Below are 20,330 nucleotides of genomic sequence, written 5' to 3'. Positions count from 1 at the left end.
TTAAAATCTCCTTACCTTCTCTTTATTTGGAAGAGTTTGTGTCCTGTTAAAAGCGTCCTCCCCGCTAATGCTTATCAGTTCCGCGTCCGCAGGCGCAAACGGTGCGGGAAATATAACCATGTCGCTCTTCAGCGTGTCGGAGCTAAAACACACGTCGTACTGCTGAGTAGACTTGGAGTAGGACCAGGTCCCGTCGGGATGTGTCGTGATCACCGGAGCGCCGTGCTTGCCGAAGCTCCCTTCTGCCCTGTAGCATTTAACCGCTATTAACCCCATGAGGCTCAGCAGAAAGACGGCCGACAGGGCGACGATGGCGATGAGCAAATACAGGTTCAAATCCGAAAAACCGTCCTCTGTCACCACAGCGTGACGAGATCGGGTCTGCACTTCGCCCGTCTCCTCAACTAGAACATCGATGGACACACTCGCAGACATCGGAGGCTCCCCGGCGTCAGAAACCGCAACGACCAGCGGGTGCACTTTCAGGTCACTGTCGCTCATGCGCCTCTTAGTTCGGATTTCCCCGCAGTTGGTTCCGATTCTGAACAGATCGTTTGCTTTGGGTTCGGATATGTGGTAGGAGAGGAGCGCGTTGTAACCGGAATCCGCATCGACGGCTTGAATTTTAGCCACGAAGTAGCCCGCCTCGGCTGAGTAGGGGAGATGTTCCGTGCTCGCCGAGCCCTGCGCTGAATAAGGCGGGAGGAAAACGGGACGGTTGTCGTTTTCATCCACGATATAAACGTTCACGGTTGCATTGCTGTTCAGTGGGGGAGCCCCGGAGTCCGTGGCCTTCACTTTAAAACGCAACATTTGGGTCTCTTCGTAGTTAAAAGACCGCAGACTTCGTATTTCGCCGGTATGGGGATTCACTTTGAATAGTGACGTCACCGGAACGTCGCCGAGTGTGCTCAGTGGAAACGAGTAAGACACTCGTGCGTTTTCCCCTGTGTCCTGGTCAGAGGTTGTCAAGGTGCATACAATAGCACCGATTTCACTGTTCTCGCGCAAAAAAACGTGTATTTCGGGGTTTTCGAATTTAGGAGGATTGTCGTTTACATCGGCAACAGTCACGCTTATCACTTTCTTTACAGACTGAGCGGGCGTCCCCTCGTCCTCCGCAACGAGGGTCACGTTGTACACCGACTGCTTTTCCCGGTCTAATGGCCCGTCTAAGAGCAAAGAATAATAGTTCTGAAACGACGACTGCAATTTAAAGGGACTGGTTCCCAGAAGGCGACAACTGACCACACCATTCTTCCCCGAATCTGGGTCTGAAACGGTCATGAGCGCTATTACTGTCCCTTTACTCGCGTTTTCACCCACAGGACTCAGAAGTGACGTCACAGCCACCTCAGGGGGGTTGTCATTAATGTCCTCGACGACTATTAGCAGCTTACAATGTCCAGCCATGGGAACTTGTCCTTTATCTGTGGCCTGAACACGAATTTCAAAAGCTGGGTGTTCCTCAAAGTCGACGTCGCCTTTTACTTTAACCTCGCCAGTCTGTTCCATGACTTCGAACCTCTCCAGCACTTCCGGCGGCGTGCGGCTGGCGAACGAATAAACCACTTGTCCGTTCAAGCCCTGATCTAAATCCGTGGCCTGCACGTGGGTGACCACGGTGCCCGCGCGCGCGTGTTCCGCCAGGAAAGCCTTGTAGATCGGTCTGTTAAAGACCGGCGGGTTGTCGTTCACGTCTAAAGCGTGCACGTGCATCGTTAAGGTGCCTGTCCGGGCGGGCGAGCCGCCGTCGACCGCCGTGACCAGCAGCTCTATTAGCGGGGTCTTCTCCCTGTCCAGGCTCTTCTGCAGCACGAGCTCGGCGGAGACCGTTTTGTCGGCGTGCGCGTGCACGTCCAACACGAAGAACTCGTTGGAACGAAGCCTGTACGTTTTCAGCGAATTCGCGCCGATGTCCGCGTCGCGCGCGCTCTCCAGCGGGAAGCGCGCGCCCGGCGCGGTGAGTTCGGTGATGTTCAGGGTGGTGCTGCCGACAGGGAAGAGCGGGGCGTTGTCGTTGATGTCCAGCACGTTTATCTTCAGCCTGTACAGCTGCAGCGGGTTATTCACCACGGCCTCGAGGTTCACCGAACACGACGGAGCCCCGGCGCACAGCTCCTCCCGGTCGATGCGCTCCTTGACCTGCAGCGCGCCCGTCTCGGTGCTCACAGCGAAATACTCTCTTTTAGATCCGGACACGATGCGGAAGTCTCTGGAGACCAGCTCCTTCACTGACAGACCGAGGTCTTTGGCGATGTTGCCCACCGTGCTGCCCAGTCTTACCTCCTCAGACACACTGTACGTAATTTGTCCAGAGACCGCGCCAAGAAGCTGGGATGCCCACAGAAAATAAACCGATCCGATGAAAGACACGCACATGATTACGACAAACAAGAAGCCAAAGTCTCAGAAAAAAAAACCTCAGCTCATCTTGTACTGGTTATCCGTGACAAATGGCGTCGGCAGACAAAAGAAAAAGACGGAAATCCTAAAATGCAAACATGCTGATTTGCCCACAGCAGATAAATCCATAGGTTGTCCTTCCACAGCAACGGAGGGGGTGTTCATTTACCCTCCATTCTTCACGGAAGAGAGGTAGAATGAAAAGGACAGACTTCTCGCGACCGCGCTGGCATCGAGAGGAAGAAACCAGAGAGGATGAGATGGGAAGGTAAAAGCGAGGAGGGGCAAGGAGCGAACGCTGCTTCTTTCTGATCTTATGGCATAAGTGCGACACCAAGTGGTCTTTCACTGTGCCTGCCACAGTAAAAAAAAAAAAAACTGCATTTTTTAATCAACTCACTTTCAGCCTTAGAATAGGAAGTAGTGAAAACAAATCAATACATTAATTAATCTAATCGTTCATATAAATACATTTAATAATAATGTAATTATTGTGACTGTTTTAGCAAGTACTGCTCTCCGGGTGCCTGTCATGGCTGCCCACTGCTCACCAAGGGTGATGGGTTAAAAGCAAAGTACACATTTCTTTGTGTGCACCGTGTGCTGTGCTGAACACTGTGCTTCAGTGTTTCCCAATGATAATCACTTCACTTTCACTTATTTAAACACTTTTTTAAAATTTGTTTGTCAAAGATGAATGACTGAGCATTGGTACATTTTTATATATTAGAAGGCACAAATATATTAGTTATATCTGCATTATGCGTAGATTTTTATGTGTAGATGTTCAACATGCCATGCGCCCCTCACCAACGTGGTATGACAGATATTACAGGACTGCACTACATTCACTCCACCTGGCAGCCAAACTTTTGACATCTAGCCAGAGAAGGAGAAGGACAATTCAAGCAATGCCAATATGACCCATAAGTAGGACACTACTACCTGATACAAGTTATGTGTTACAAAAAGTTGCTGCTATTTGTCAGCAACTTTTAGTTTGGACAGTCAAAGGTTATGCAATTCAAAAACACACTTGTGGAAACAATGTTGTGGACACATCCCATTTTAAATGTCTGATTGTAATTCTGTAATGGATGTGTGATATTTGATGGCATTTTATACTTTTAAATATTATAATTTAAATGTACTGACACAATTTAATGATCAAATACAGGATGACTGTTTTAAATGTCTGTACATTTAGTATATTAAAACAATTAACTCCTAACAAATAAAGAAAATGTAAGAAATGTTTTAATCTTTAATTCTTCTTTATATAAATGTATAAATGTTATATAAATGTATATAAATGAAAATGTAACTTTAATTGTTTTAATCTTTAATCCTTCTTTATAATATGGTTAATAATGACTTACAACTAAAAAAAAAAAAAAACAAGCTTCAGGCATTTCAGATGTATATTTTATGTACACAGAAATTTTAAATGAGAAATTTAATTTATTATCACACACCTAGCAGTATATTCAACTACATATTCCACTCTAAGACATTGCAGTTTGTCATTTACTCCATGCATTTCAATGAATTCATACACTGAATGCTGTGTGTTATTTATAGACTTGTGTGTGAGAGAGAGTGTGGGAGTGTGGGTGGATGAGGTGACGTGATGTAGATGGAGAGTGGACCACACCCATGTGCCGTCTGTTCATCGATGCACATCTACGCATATTACTGCATATTTCATATCCCCTCAATATTTCCAAATTTCTAATGTATTTTACTAGTCTCCATAGAGACAGGGTTATGAGCTTATGGATGCTGCGCTCTGTGTAATCCTTGGATTAGAGAAGTGAAGGCTGAGATTCCTGTCCTATTTCCATTCACTACCAAACACGATTTGAAATATTAATAACAATCATTGTTCAGAGTAATCCTGCAGCACCCTCCTCCATGTGCCAAAACAATCAAGTAGATGGAAGGTTGAACAGCAAAGAATAAAAAAAAAACACGGGGTTATCAAGGTAGTGCGTAACACAGAAGAACAACATTTTAAAAAGAAATGTGTATATATAAATTGAAACCAGGCAATTGTGGACATTATGAATTTGAAACTACAATTCACAAGACTAGAAAATGGACAACTGCTACATGCAGCCAGCATTGACTAATACAGATGATGATGTCTGTAACAAGGGTAACCATGTAAAATATCACTAACACAGGTTTAAGGACCCATGCACCTATAAGTATGATGAGCTTTAATGTACTGTAAAAGACCCAACTTCAAAACTGCAGTGTAATGTGAGATACTCCACCATTACAGGCCCAGGATGGAAACTTATGGACTCCACTGAGCATGCTCAGTAAGCCCTGCAGTAAAATATTGATCATGTGGCCTAAGTGAGGTTTTTATTAAAGGACACACACACACACACACACACACACACACACACACACCAAGTGGCACCATGACCCAGGAAGGTAAAGTGCTAAAATCAGCAAATCGCATGCAGTGGAATTATAAATATAATCTAACACTATACTAATTGGAGCAAAATCCCTAAAAGACAGATTCTCATCCTCCAGAAAAGCCTTGGGCTGTTCCTCACATTAGATATTCTAAGATTACGATATGGTGAATTGTGTGCATTTGTGTGAATATATCCTTTAAATGTTACAATAGGTGAAAAGGTTTGGACACAAGAGGGGGTAAGTGCTTGCTAGAATTCATGTGTAATATGCAGCATGTGGGTGTGGGTGTGCGCATGTGTACACAAGCGCATGTACACAGGGGATTTGGGTTTGGTGTGTGGATAAGACTGTAGTGTGATTATTTTTAGTAGATGACACAAAAGACTACCAGTCATGTATGTATGTGTGTGTGTGTGTGTGTGTGTGTGTGTGTGTGTGTGTGTGTGTGTGTGTGTGTGTGTGGTTGCATGGCTACATGTATCATGAGCAAGTCATTGATGGGATGGATGTATGTCTCAGTGTGTGTCAGTAGTATGGTGTGTACATTAGGTGGGGGAGGGTCATGCTGGCAGCAGAAATCCCACTCCCCTCCTGCTCTCCTCTGCAGAGTCTGCCTATTGCCATGGCAACGTCATTACAATGGTGGCGTGGCGGCTGAGACCATTTCCTCACCCAGAAACAGAAACAGGCGAGACAGAGAGAGAGAAATGGAGTGAGGGATGGAGGTAATTAAGTGATGGTAGAGGGGTTATGATTTAAAAAATAAATGCATCAGGTTTGTGAAGTGTTTGAATTCAAGACAATCCTATTATGTGTTAAGGCCTGATATTTTTGGTTATAGTACCGTCTAATTTAAAATTGCCAACTCATTCAACAATGCAGTTTACAGTCCTGGAAGCATTACACAAGCAGGTTCACCATGACAGAGAGCCACTCTGACATCTGCAGCATGAGACTCATCACCTCCCCCATGGAGAGCCCCCCACCCCAGATGCCTGCATCTAATCTGGGCCACAGAGAAAGTTACACTGCCTCACCATAAATGTCCACAGTGAATTTAATCAAATTCCAACAGAATTGGAGATTTTTTTATATAATTTTTTTACCAGCTTTTCTTATTGATGAAATACAATCATGAAAAATTCAGTTAGGATATTTAATATGCAGTTTTTGCAAATTTAAATAGAAGACAATTCAAGTACAAACAAACCGATTTTCTGAGATAATTCCAAACTACCCCTTAATTACCTATTTATGTAAAGTCTCCTATAAGACACAGCAAAATATGCATTAAAAATAAAACATTAATCCTTCTGACACCTCTTTACTTAATTGCCCTGACCACATTTTAATATATAGTATTTTGGAACTGACAGAAATAATAATGCACCCAGTATTTCATAAGCTTTATGAAAGGAAAATATGTATGAGATGTATGTATACTGATATCATTTTATGGCTGCAGCTGGTTTTAAGAACTATTATATTGTATTACAGCAATATTTTACATAAAAAATTAATCCTATCACAAACTAAAGCAGGCCATTACAGACCATTAAAGACAATAATCCAGAAAATAAATGGTAATCCTCTGTCTGGATTGGATCTGCAAAGAATAAGAATTTGTGTGTGTGTGTGTGTGTGTGTGTGTTTTGGACTACATCTCAGTGAAAGCATTATGGTGTATGGTGTTACTGCTGCTGTAATCAAGCCAATCTCATAAATAGGTCTTTATGCTAATAAGACTCTGTATGCTGCAATACCTATTTATGTCTGTCTGCATGCTGAACATGGGTGTAAATTGCTTTTTGATGCACCATTGTGCCTTCCCAATTGGTTGCACAAACAGTCGTGAGATGTTTCAAGCACACTGATTGGTTTCAGTGTTGCCAGGGGCAACTGTGGATGTCTGTGATTGGACACTGCAACACGCCTAGGAACAGGACGAGAGTTTAAAATTATGTCCCTTCCATATCTTAATGAATAACTCATAATAAAGAAATACCTTGACTTGAGATATCCCCAAATACATTTCCACAATACATTCTATATAATAAAGACTACACACAGTCAGAAGCACAGAACACACACATGTACTGGGTGCAAAAATCCAGTAAACTACAAGGTTACTGGTGCCTGTCTAGGTTAATGGGACAACCTATTGACCCTGATCAATACTGCTAAACTGGTTAAAAAAATAACACATACACGTGCATTCAGAAAGACTCACATTTACAAATAGCCCCTCCCTTGCATAAATCGTAACAGATTCAGCTATCCACCCCCCACACCCAACTGGCTAGGCCCCACGTGAAAGAATCAGGATTTATTGCCACTTGCCAGCAGGGGGAGATTTGTCTTTGTGAGGCATATTTGTCCTTGGTGCATTTTTTGTACAGAGCATAAAGGTGCATCTCACTTTCTCTCTCTCTCTCTCTCTCTCTTACACACACACAAACAGATGCATGCACACACACAGGCTCTACATGAAGATGCTGTGTGTCTCCAGAGGAAATGAAATTATCAGTTCATAGTGTTCTCTGCCATGGGTATCAGATAACAAAAGTAGCAATATTATAGCATCACCCGAAAGCCTGTACTGAGGGCAACAGCACCAGTCTGTAAGACAAATCCGATACAAAATCTACATTCCTATCACGCACAATATCAGCAGCACCTTCCACACTCAGCACTGAAGCAATGCACAGGACTGACAGTCCATATGAAGACAGTACAATTAAACAGGAAAAACGTTAACCTGCAAATTGATGAATGTTAACATTTGTATGAATACAGAACAGTTTATTTGTTGCACTTCCTCCTGACCCAGATCTTCATGGAACACGTTCAATAATGCAAAAGCTCTGTGCGTGCATGTGTATATAAATGATGGAATATTTCAGAGAATATAAAAGGGACTTCTGATCTTTTGTGTGCAGGTCATAGCTGTAGGCCTATATTCAGTGCATATCAAAAGTGTGCTCATAATTGAAGTGGGTGCACACATTTGTAATTGTTTAAACATTTGCTTTAAAAAATACATAAAAATGAGAAAGATTCACTGGACCAGCACCAGCTATTCAAAATTGTGATACATCTTCAATGAAAACTGATATAGTGGCAATTTTTAAACAGAGTGTAAACAATGCAGTAGTGGTGACTAAAATAATATACTAAAATAAATGTGCGTTGATTAAAACAATTAACAATTACAGTTGAGCCAGAACGATCTATAACACATCCTGTCAACCTGCCTTGAATTCAAGGCCTCTCCTCCCTATTTAGGTTTGTCTAGTAAATGGCAGCACATGTCATAGCAGAACATACTGATGGACTGATTGCAATACAGGAACTTATTATTTCAATATTAATTGAAATATTAGGAATATGATCATAATAATTAAACAACAGAGATCAAATCAGAAGTTAATAAATGATCCTGAAATGAGAAAGTTCATCAAGGGTCCATAATTAAGGGAAAGAAATTCCATTCAGGTGAGACAGAAGCAGAATGTGTTGTAGATAAGGTATTTTTGGTTTGACTGTAATTCGAAACTAAATTGGAATATTGAAACAATTGGTGTGAGATTTCTCAGTGTATGTTTGTGTTTTATTAATAAAACATAATGCATCATACTCACCTATGCAGATCATCATAATTACAGGGATATGGAAAAGAAAAGAAAAAGTTGATTAGCAAGATAATTCATTGCACAAGCTTTTCCATCTAAATAATACATATAATAATACACCACATATTGTAAAAAGTCTCTTCAGTCAGCTTCTAACTATTTATCATTTGGTCATTTATTTATTCCCACATCAACATTCTTGCCAAATTATAATCTTATCAGTGCTATACAGGCTACAAACAATCAGGTTTCCAAAAATGTTGCTGTTAACAAGAATATTCAATTTCTGAAAATATCTAGCTGACATTTTAATTTGCTATAAACATGCAATCCAGACTTTTATTTTGTATGTTCTTCTCATGTCTCTTCCTTCTCACTGTGGTATGTTTTATTACTCCTGCCCACCACCCCATTGCCCAAATCCCTGACAGAGCAATACAGTGAGAGAACACCAACTTCCACTTCAGCCATCAAAACTTAATCATGTGAGTCCTTTCAAGCTTATCCGGTGAATCACCAAAAGCTTATTTTTAAAGCCGATAATGCCATTTTGGGAGGTAATGAAAAAATGCATTTTTCATCACTGAGCAATGAAGCAAAAATGGTGATAAAGGACAGTATATAGGTCAGGGAATCATAAGTACAGCAGGTCTACAAGAATCTTGGAAAAGGTTCTATATAAATTTACAACACAAGGTAACAACCATAAATGGCTCTGAGCTCTGCTAAAGTCTGTTATAATTGGGAAGAAGTTTTCACTCCCCTCTTCATGGCACCAATAAGGTGATTTTCCCTTAATCGCATTAGGAAGCTCTAAAGTGGAATTAGGCTTTACACTGCTGCCCTAATCCAGCAACACTGCAGGGACTACACAGCAACACATTTAGATGAGAGATTACTGACACAACAACTGGACACAGCTGGAACAAAATATCAGTTCTTGGTGCTAAATGTCAAGTTCCAAAAGAACAGAGCAGGCACTGCTGAGTGCTCATGTATTCTTTTCATCCCAAATCCCAAGACTCACCAAAAAACTAATAAATACACAAATAAATAAATAACACAAGTTATCTTGCCAAAGGCAAAGGCAGGTCAAAACTGTGTTAAAGTCTTCCAATTCCCACTGTACCCATACAGGAGCAGCAGCTATATGTGTGGGAGGATCCTTGTGATAAATTTAGATCAAGAACCATGCTCTCAGTATCTGAAGGAGCTACATATTAACACGCAAACATTAAGATCTAGTGAAACATATTCACCAATACCAGAGACATATTTTGTTCATTTTCAATATTAATGAGTGTGCTGTTTTTTATTATAATGGTGTCTTGACTATTTAGATATTAATAAGCAAATGAGTCATAAATCAGAGCATTTTTGTTCCAAAACCGCCACAGACAATGAACTGTGCTCTCTGCTGCCATTGTCCTTCTCAGACCACTGTAGCACAAGTCTTAATTATGCTCACACGTTCCTTTCAGAACCACATTGTCTTCAACATCTCAATCCACTGCAACCACAGGGTAAATTATTCACTCAACTGCCAGCTTGTGTGTGCAAAGTGCATGAGAAAGACAGAGAAGAGACAAAGGTAAAGTGAGACAAAGGGGAGGAGAGAAGAGGGAAAAAGCAACAAGACACAGGGCAGGAAAGGTCTGAAAACAGATTAAAATACATTTATTCTATTATTTGACACTACTATTCAGATGTATATGCAGTATATATTATTTATTCATTGCTTTTTATTATAGAGACTAGAGAAAAAGAAAGAGAGAGTGTTCTCACTGTGAGATTTCAAAAAATCTAGTCACTGTGAACAGCGGGCTCAGAGTCAGCCATTTTACACCCCACACTAGAAAAAAAGGCTGAATATCAAAAAGACAAGGCATGTTAAAAGTGGCAAACATATGTTCATGTAGCAATGTTCATGAACACTAGGAGAGTATATCAAAGATGAAAAAAAAACAACAGTGCATGAGAGCTGAACGAGAGTCAGTGCAATAAATTAAAATCTCCCATGATTATTTGCAGCAGCACATGCTCTAATCTGACTGTCTCCCACAGCTGGCACATCTGACACTAAACCCTGTGTGCTCTCATTTCCCCCCTTTAAAAAAAACTATATTTTTGATGCAGGGAACCAAAACCTCACCACAATCTCGCCACTCTCCAGTAGCAGAGAAAAACAAATTAGGTCAAATTTGGTGGGTAATATTTTATTGGTACAGAGGAATATCACATAATGGAAGTGCATTGTTCTAAGGCAGCCCTCTCTCTCCTTTCTCTTTCTCTCTCTCTCTCGCTCATACTCACACACACAAACACCACAAAAAATGGCTGCCTGCAGAGCCTTTATGCAGAAGACAATGAAAAAATAATGAACTAATAAATGACACCTAACATTCCAAAGAATATTCTGTATGTATCAAAATTGCCTAAATGAAAATTAAAGTGCTAACAAATCTAAACTGCAGTGCAGATTAAATATCACTTTCTATCATGGTTTCTGCACAGCAGGGAGCAGCTTTCACATGAGCAGCTTGTAAAAATGCATTTTCATTGGAGTGCAAAACCTAAAACCGGCCCTGTGGAAGCTCAACTGAGCATGTGCATGGCAGCTAAATTATTTAGTGTCCTCTGCCCCAAATCACACCATTAACAGGGGGAATAGTCTTGCCGGGCATGATTTTGACTTGATACACATACAAGAAACAACTTTGCTCACTCAAACACACACACACACACACACACAAAATAAATTGGGGAGAGAGGTAACATCAATGTTTGGGGGGAAAAACATTCTGCTTCCTCAGTCTCTGGCTTCAGGCAGTTTCCACCATAAACATTCAGGCACCCAGGAAAACCTCCACCCACTCCAAATGCCCAAAGGCTGATCTTAAAGTAATCTGGCATGAGTTTTTTCCTGCCCTATGTCAGGCTCCACAGGCCTTAAATTTGACCTGTTCAGATTATTTTAGCCCAACAATCGCTGCAAATTTATATACAACCTTTTGTAAACAAATAGTGAGGAGTATTGAGAGCTGTCCTTCCATATTTCAACCACAAAACGACTGATTGCCCTTCAGCACAAACCAAGGATCATCCTTAAACTGGGAAAGCCAGGACGGCTCAGAGAATAGCCAAATGCGTCATCATCTAATTAGTGACACGCATGAATGGATGCACGAGATTCCCACTGTCCCTACCCACTATCCAGAGAAACCACAGCTAAGGGAATAGGCTTGGCAAAATCATCGGGGAAAGAAGACCCCGTTGAGCTTGACTCTTGTCCGGCACTGTGAAGGGGTGTAGAATAAGGGGGAGGCCCTGCAGGACCGCCGATAAATTACCGCTACCACTGTCCTCGTATCTCACCTTTTTAGTCTCATTACTCTCTCCACTTCCTTCCCTACTCTCCTCTGCTGCTAGACAGAGATTAAAACCATACCAATTGGCTCCAGGGGAGCAATGACTTGACAGCTGAGAACTCAACCACTGTCTACAAACCAAATGCACACACGGAAAAGATGTATTCGCCGACAAGGACCGTGTAACATGGCAAACCTTGTTGCATTTATCTGGGAACCAAAATAAACATGCAGAAGAAATTAAATTGCTCACATCCACTGTTCTGTGTAATCGGGTGCTTATTGTTGTGCATCTCTCACAATACATTTTGTTTAATCTTTCAACTTAACCTTTTCAGAGATAAACAGACTTGATAGCTCATGTTTAAATCAGGTTGTAAAAGCCATTTTGACAGTTTTATTTTAGCACACTTACAGCAAATGGCATATTAATAATATAATTCCTATTCTAATGTAATAGGTCATCCTCCATCCATCAAATGTTCATTTTGAGGAAATGAGGAAAGGTTTTTAAATAAGGGAATTACATAATTAAGAGTCTTGGTTCATGCAAAGCTCAATGAGGAATGAAGTTATGAAGCAGAAGACACTGAGAGATGGAGTAGGAAAGAGAGAGGGGCTGAGGAGACAAGCTGCACTGAGGATTATAATGAGGCCAGACCTACTTACAGCAGACCACCACTGGAGCAGAACTGATGATTTGAGCAATATTGTGGAACCCTGCAGCACTGCAGTACTTCACCTGCTCTAACATGAGCTCATTTGGACTGGGGCATGCTGTAGTTTGAATATACCGAATATATTGAAATTTTCAATAAAAGATATATAATATTACGAATAAGGTGATAGGAGTAGACTGTGGGAGTAATTTTACTCATTTGAGCTAGGACATATAGCAAAACAAATTTATTGAGATGATGAAGATTGTATTTAAATATTGTATGAGTGGTGATACAACTAAAAATGCTTAATTTCCTGGAAAATAAACATTGAAAATGTACTTTTTTGATGGTGTCATGTACCATGCACCTTTTTATTATATCTGTGACATGAGTATAATCTGGTCTATGTTCATAGCTCAATCCAGGAATGATCTACATATATAATATATCCTGACAAATATACCAATAATAACCAATAATGTGTCTTAGGGAGCAGTGGTAGCCTAGCAGTTAGGGAAGCGACCCTGTAATCAGAAGGTTGCCGGTTCGAATCCGATCCACCAAGGTGCCACTGAGGTGCCACTGAGCAAAGCACCATCCCCACACACTGCTCCCCGGGCACCTGTCGTGGCTGCACACTGCTCACTCAGGGTGATGGGTTAAATGCAGAGGACAAATTTCACTGCGTGCACCGTGTGCTGTGCTGCTGTGTATCACATGTGACAATCACTTCACTTAAAAAAAGAATATTTCTTCCAATATTTCTTCTGCAGTTCAGTAATGATTACTCGTAAAAAAAAAACTTAGCTTGTTTCAAATTATACAGAGATCTCACTCAAATCCCATACACAGAATCACTGAGAACCCTGAAGTTGATTGTAAAACTATCCATCAGGCAGCCATTAAAGAATGCCCATAATGGCTTTTTCAAGCCACAAAGTGTTTGAATAGATGAGCATGCAGTTTGTCTTTGCATCATGCACCACTAGATGTGCTGAACTGTGCACTACGAAAATGCAAAACTTCTGCTGTCTCAGGGCAGAGAGTGTCTGTAGATTGAGGTTGTGCAGGCTTATCCACAGTCTTTAATGATGTTAATGTAATACAACGAGGAAGGAGGTCTGAAAAGACGCAGATGGATCTTAAAAGTGATGTTTCAGAGACATGTTGGATAATCTGAACAAAATTCTAGATCTCGGTTATGTCAACATGTTCCAGAAAGTGTGCGTTAATGTAAGATTACTTGGAGGAGCTAAAGACATTGTTTGTTGTTTATGTAATATCAGCAAGGGCAGATCCTGTCAAATTTCACTTATGTTGTCCACAATGATGAAAAGCAAGTAGGAGTAAAGGGGTATAGTATGCAAGTATAAACAGGTAGTATTATAACTTTAATGTATATTAATCCTATTATACTCAATCAATGAATTATACTACCATCTTTTGAACTTGACATGGAATAACTGCATAATTATCAACACTCACAGAATGCAATTATATTAAGCCCATATTCTAAGAAATGATGAATCTGATGAAATGTGTTTCAACATGCTTTATTTCATACTTCTGATTGCAGATCACGCAGCTGGATGACACATATATGTGTCACTGTGACACACTGCAGAAATCCCCTCCAGCAAGGTCCATCGCAGGGGTGTCCCAACCATGTGAAGATTTTTCAAGCATATCATACAAAAAGGGTAAGCTGATGAAGTCATTGCACTTATTCCTTGATGGTGCAGTCTATGTCTATTCCCATAGGAATTCATGTAAATCAACATGCTACCATCTTCATTTTTAAGTTTAGAGTTACACCAACACTTGAAGGTAGACCAACACAATGTATCTTGAACATATGAAAGAGAACTGCATTTAATACTGCTGTATATTTATGCTTTATCACACAATATGTATACGTATGTTAATAGTACATGTGTATTTTATGTTATGAAACAAAGAAAAATTGACTATTAAGTAAAACAGCACCAAAATGGTCAATACACTGATCATGACTATGTAGAGGAAGAATGCAGAAGCAGTTACCATAACAGCTAAATAAAGAGATTTATAGTAATAAGAGAGTACATACACGTATTAAGTGCCCCATTAATGAAAATAATTTATCAAACCACAGTTTAATGATACATCCCACAAGTTTAACACATCTCTATGTACTACGTTTATATTTAGACAAAGCAAAATGAATCCACACTCCAGATACGGCCAGTCTATCTATGAAGATTTAACTGAGCTTTGACATGATATAGATACCAGTGAAAGAAATAAATGCTGTCCGAATGAGAACGGAGCTTCCATGCTCTTGCATTAGAATCCTTCTTGATACTCCTGTTTCCTTGCACAATCAAAGGCCTAATTTAGCCATCAGCATGCATGCCTGTGTGACTGTGTGCCTGAGAGGCTCTGTGTTGTAAAATCCAGCCTGGGTATACACAGTCCTGCCAAATGAATGGAAACAGACAGAACAGTGATTGTTAGACATACATCCTAATCAGAAGGAAAATACACTGAAAGCAGATGCTTTCACACAGAAGTGGTTTCTCATTTAATTAAGCAATTTGTCTGTTTTTTACGGTTAAGAACGTGAATAAAATTCTAGACATGCCTTGACAGCTGGAATCAGGCATGCATTCTTGCCCTGAGCAATACAGACCTACAGTCCTCTAATCTAATCCTCTAAACTAATCTAAACCATAAACTGTTATTATACAGACAACTTAAAACCACACTATCAATTGCAAACAAAAATTTCAGTGTGAAAACTGGTCCTGTTCACATTTATCCTGAGTGATCTGATCACAGTGCATCAGGCCTGGCATCAGCATGTGTCTCCACAACTGATCAAATTTGACCTCCTGCTCTATATGATAATCATAATCAGAGTCATTTTCGAGCAACAACTATATATATATATAAAACTATATATATATATATGTGTGTGTGTGTGTGTGTGTGTGTGTGTGTGTGTGTGTGTGTGTGTATATATATATATATATAAAAACAGTGCACATTTTGGACTGTTGTTGCCAATTGTCAATTGGACAATGCACACAGGTCACACACACACACACACACACACACACACACACACACACACACACACAGCTGAAAGAATGTGACCAGTTGTTGCTCGAAATGACTCTGAATGCAGTCTGAGGGCTTTCAATTACATATACAGAGCTGGACGGGGTGACAGAGTGACCAATTCATTACTGGCTGTAATAAATAGACACCTGTTCAATGAGCAGTACATCTCAAATAACCTCTGGCGTTTAGTCAAAATCTTGTAGCCACAGGATTTTTACTGGCAGACTAATTGCTGAGCAGAGAGAACACTAACACAGTTCTGACACACAAACTCCCTAAGAGTGCAGCACACTCAGACATGGCCTACTGACACACAGCAGCTTAATTCAGTGCAGAACTGTAACACACCCTTGAGCAAGACAGTCAGAATGAAAGAGAAAGATCAGTAGAGAGAAGTAGCACAACCTTGTATTATACATTTTTTATACTATTAAGATGAACATATTTAATGACAACTTGTACTCATGATCATAGGGATTACACTGATTTGAAAAATCATAATTAAGGGGCTAAGAATCCTGTGGAAGACAGAAAAAGACAGAGAGGCTATAACACATTTTAAAAGGCTCTATTGTGCTGCAGCATGATAAGGAACTAGGCCAAAAAGGAGAAAAAAAGTGAAAAGGACAGGAGCTTGGGGAGATGGCAGGGTGCGGCTGTACTGAAAAAGACTCAACATGCCACATCCAATACTGGATGAGTCTAACGCATTCATTTAAATACCAGCCCATCACATACATTTTCCAAACAACATGTCCTTTTAGTACTACAGCTTTAAGAAATGTTGCTACCCTCATTTTAATGCACATTCATCACCGAGAAGAAACATGATTACAGACAAAGAAAAAAAAAACACTACATGGAAAACAGAGCATGATGTATCATGCCCTTGTGAAAAAGACACTGAAGTAAAAAGGTTATGTATTCATTTTTCATTCACATTAAAAATATCTAATCATATCCCTTTGTTTGGTTAAAATGAACCCACTAGATAGATACACATACACACCTCCCTATCCTTTTACACCTCCTCCTCCATGCCCTCCCTCCTCAAGAGAACCTATTGGTTGTGTGAAAAGAACAGATCCAGCCTATGAGAGTGTGTTTCCATGGGTAACAAGAGCAGCCTCAGAAACAGTCCCAGCACACAAATAAAAATGCATGTTCTGACAATTCCATGATCATTCTTATAATTTCTCCTGGAAATAAATATTCAGGTAACATTTTATGTTAAACAAAGATGAAAAATACAGTGAAGGCTTGAAATGATGTGAATAATAAATGTCAGTCTAACGGTCTAGTGGGCTACGATATCCCCACCCCCATTTACTCCCTGTGAGTCATGCAGAGCCTGCAGTGAGTGGTGTCATGTCATCAGCAGTGGAAATGCAGCAGTAGACCCCTCTTTCAAAGCTTAGCACATAGCCAGAGTCCATTGAAATATATGCATGAAATATCCAGCCTTTCTTAAATGTAAGAATATAGAATTAAATGACAAAAAGCAACTGCGGTGTCAACAATATCAGCATAAAAGGTTTATGCCACACATGTAATTATATTATATGTAATATGAATAAAGTTGTATTAGAATTTAAATTGTGTTTAAAGATGCAGCTGTTATTCTTTCTAAATAAAACTGCAGTTTTCAAAATGTGCCACACATGTTAAAACCACACCCAAACTGCATATTCCTTCATTTATTTTTAATTATTATACCTTGATAAAAAGTATTTTGTTATAAAACAATATTGCATTTTCACCAAACTTTGCAATTAAAGGAAGTAAAATATCCACAAAAAAGCATTTTGTATTATAATGCACAGATAGCAACAACCTGCCACTGTGACAGGCTGAGGTTTCCTGCGAGGATCTACTTTATGCCTGTGTTTACTGGTTCAGTATCTTGTCAAGCTGTCACTTGGAAGGTGTTGCATAGGAACAGTGATGCCAGAGAAGGAATTTTACATTTACAGCATTTATCAGCCACCCATATCCTGACTTACAATCAGCATTTACAGGGGACAGTCCCCCTGGAGCAACTTAGGGTTAAGTGTCTTGCTCAGGGACACAATGGTAGTAAGTCGGATTTGAACCTGGGTCTTCTGGTTTACAGGCGAGTGTGTTACCCACTAGGCTACTACCACCCACCCAGGACCTTAATTCTAGCATGCAAATCAGTGTAAGGTTTGATAAACCTCTAATGGCCCAAACACCATAGATAAATATTGAAATCTGAACTCTGATTTGAACACAAAAACACTTGTACATGTATAATTGCTGGAGAATTAATAAGTCAAAGGAAACTGGAGCACAGCATTTCAGAGCTGCTATACACACACGCGTCCGCGGCCAATTCTCCAATCATGCAGGGAGCATTAATGAATCCAACCCAACTGTCCTTGTTGTGGAACGCTGCACTTTTAACAGCAAAGCAAAGAGAAAGAAGATTTGCTGGCCAGAAAAGCATTTCTGGGGCAAAATAGTACACCAAAATTGCATTTCAGAGAAACTTCATGATGGCTGATTAAATGCTGTTTTTAAGGTTGCCATGAAGTGAGGGCAGAAATTTAGAAACAATAACAGAGTTGCATGCTCAACCAAATCCACCATGGAGAAGATGCTAAAAGACAAATATTATTATTATTCTCCTGTGCCAACTGAAAATGTATGCAGCAGTCACCTCTGATCCATTCCAAATCTTATTACAAGCAGGACACTAAATTAACAGATGGATAAAGAGTGGATTCCTGGCCCTATACCTGTTACAATAACAGCTATAGTCCTCCATAATTAAACAAGGTAATCAAGTTAATCTCTATCAGAAATACTAATCCCCAATTAATCTCAACCAGATAATTCACTGCTCAGCAATGCATGTATAAGTATGACCGGTGAGTGAAGAACCTTCATGGTTCAGACACCAAGGTCAGCGGACTGCACATAACATGGCCTGTGTCCATCTTACCTCTGCAGAAGGCCTTCTCCTGCGATCGGGAATAACCAGGGTATTCCTGTTACTCCCAGGTACTATAGTAGAGCCGATGCTCATTCGAGGCCCAACCACCATGTACCGTTTGTCTCCAGATCTGTACTGGATACTGTGGCATAAAGTGCCATCATAATTCGTGTCCTGTAGATACTTTGATGAACTGTCTGGAGGTTTGGAGCACTGCATAGCGATCAGAATGGCAACACTAACTAAAAAAAGTGCTGACACTGATCCCAAGGTTATGATCAGATAAAAGGTCATGTCACTCTCCTCGTCCTCTCTTGCAGTGTTTGTAACGTCTGAGGCTGCAAAGGCCTCTTTGGGCTCAACAGCGTGTACAACCACAGTTGCCGTGGCTGAGAGCGAGACGTTTCCATTGTCTTTGACCAGTATGACCAGTTTGTGCTTCGCCTCATCTGTTTCCGTAAATGAACGAAGGGTCCTGATTTGGCCTGTGTAGCGATCCAGGCCGAACAGAGAGTGATCCGAGACTTCCAAGACTGAGAAGAGCAACCAGCCATTGTATCCCACGTCTGCATCATACACCCTGACTTTAGTCACCAGATGGCCTGCATTGACGTTGCGCGGGATCTCCTCAACTCCTTCGGAGGAGCCGTTGGAACTTACTGGGGCCAGAATCACCGGCGCGTTGTCGTTCACATCCAAAATAAAGACATTTACAGTCACGTTACTACTAAGCGACGGCGTTCCAGAGTCAGTAGCCAGAACTTGAAACTGGAACATTTTTACATTTTCAAAGTCAAAACTTTTCAGGGCATAGACGTCTCCGTTCTCGGCATTAATGTTCAAAAAGGAGGCATAGCCGTGGTCCCCGCTGCAGTCTCGACAGATCTGATAAGCGACCAGTGCGTTGTCGCCTGTGTCCCGGTCAGACGCCGAGATGGTTAACACCGACTCTCCAGGCTTGTTGTTTTCCGTTACGTAAAAGACGTACGGGGCATGCGAAAACCGGGGGCTGTTGTCGTTCACGTCGGACACGAGAACGCTTATTGTTCTCACAGACGACAGAGGGGGCTGTCCTGCGTCCCTAGCCACGAGCGCGATGTCGTACTGAAACGTCTCCTCTCTGTCCAGCGAGGACTTGGTGACTAACGAGTACAGGTTGTCCTGTAACGACGGCGTTAGTTTGAAAGCCGTGTCGTCCCCAAGTGAACAAGACACTTTCCCGTTTGCGCCAGAGTCCAAGTCGTGAACATGCACGAGCGCAACCGTGGTTCCGGGCTTCGCGTCCTCGGGAATTGCGCTGGAAAATGACGTCACTTCGATTTCGGGGGCATTGTCATTAATGTCTATTATCTTTATAATAACACTTTTGTCTGTTGTTAAAGGAACGTGTCCGTTATCTGACGCTTTAATGTCTAACTCGTAACTGTTCTGTTCTTCAAAGTCGATGTTCCCTTTCACAAGTATTTCCCCGGTGCTGGGATTTAGATCGAAAAGCGTGCGTAATTTGCTGTCCACGTCGTTTCCAAAGAGGTAAAATATCTCACCGCTCGAGCCTTCGTCCAAATCCGTGGCGTTCACCTGTATCACCGTGGTGCCAACGGGGGAATTTTCGGGGAGCGTCGCAGAATAGACATCTTTAGTGAACACAGGCATGTTATCGTTGACGTCTAACACGTCCACTGTTATCTCCATCGTACCAGACCGCGGTGGCTGGCCGCCGTCGGACGCAGACAGGAACAGCTTATGACTCCGGACAGACTCCCTG

General features: G+C 41.2%; 2 protein-coding genes across 17 annotated transcripts in view; both read right to left on the bottom strand.

Moving 5' to 3' along the window:
- On the bottom strand, positions 1–2,981 carry LOC114768436 (protocadherin alpha-3). The gene has a single exon (XM_028960724.1). The coding sequence runs from the start codon at positions 2,380–2,382 to the stop codon at positions 1–3; it is 2,382 nt and encodes a 793-aa protein (XP_028816557.1). The 5' UTR covers positions 2,383–2,981.
- Positions 2,982–14,041: 11,060 nt separating this feature from the next.
- Positions 14,042–20,330, bottom strand: part of LOC114768435 (protocadherin alpha-3-like) — a 67,485-nt gene continuing 61,196 nt past the window's right edge. For all 16 annotated transcript variants that reach the window (XR_003743054.1, XM_028960710.1, XM_028960714.1 and 13 more), the window contains one exon: positions 14,042–14,960. Coding sequence is in view for 15 of the 16 variants with exons in the window: in XM_028960710.1 (XP_028816543.1) it covers positions 14,880–14,960 (81 nt within the window). In the remaining variant the exon portion in view is untranslated. The remainder of the gene's footprint in view (positions 14,961–20,330) is intronic.

This window comes from Denticeps clupeoides, chromosome 18 (genome assembly GCF_900700375.1).
Source record: "Denticeps clupeoides chromosome 18, fDenClu1.1, whole genome shotgun sequence".
Taxonomy (NCBI): Eukaryota; Metazoa; Chordata; class Actinopteri; order Clupeiformes; family Denticipitidae; genus Denticeps; species Denticeps clupeoides.
The sequence above is the reverse complement of the archived record's forward strand: the minus strand, read 5'-3'. Positions and strand labels throughout refer to the sequence as shown.

Excerpts from the sequence above, each read along its gene's own strand:
- LOC114768436 (XM_028960724.1), bottom strand. The coding sequence starts at position 2,382 with ATGTGCGTGTCTTTCATCGGATCGGTTTATTTTCTGTGGGCATCCCAG.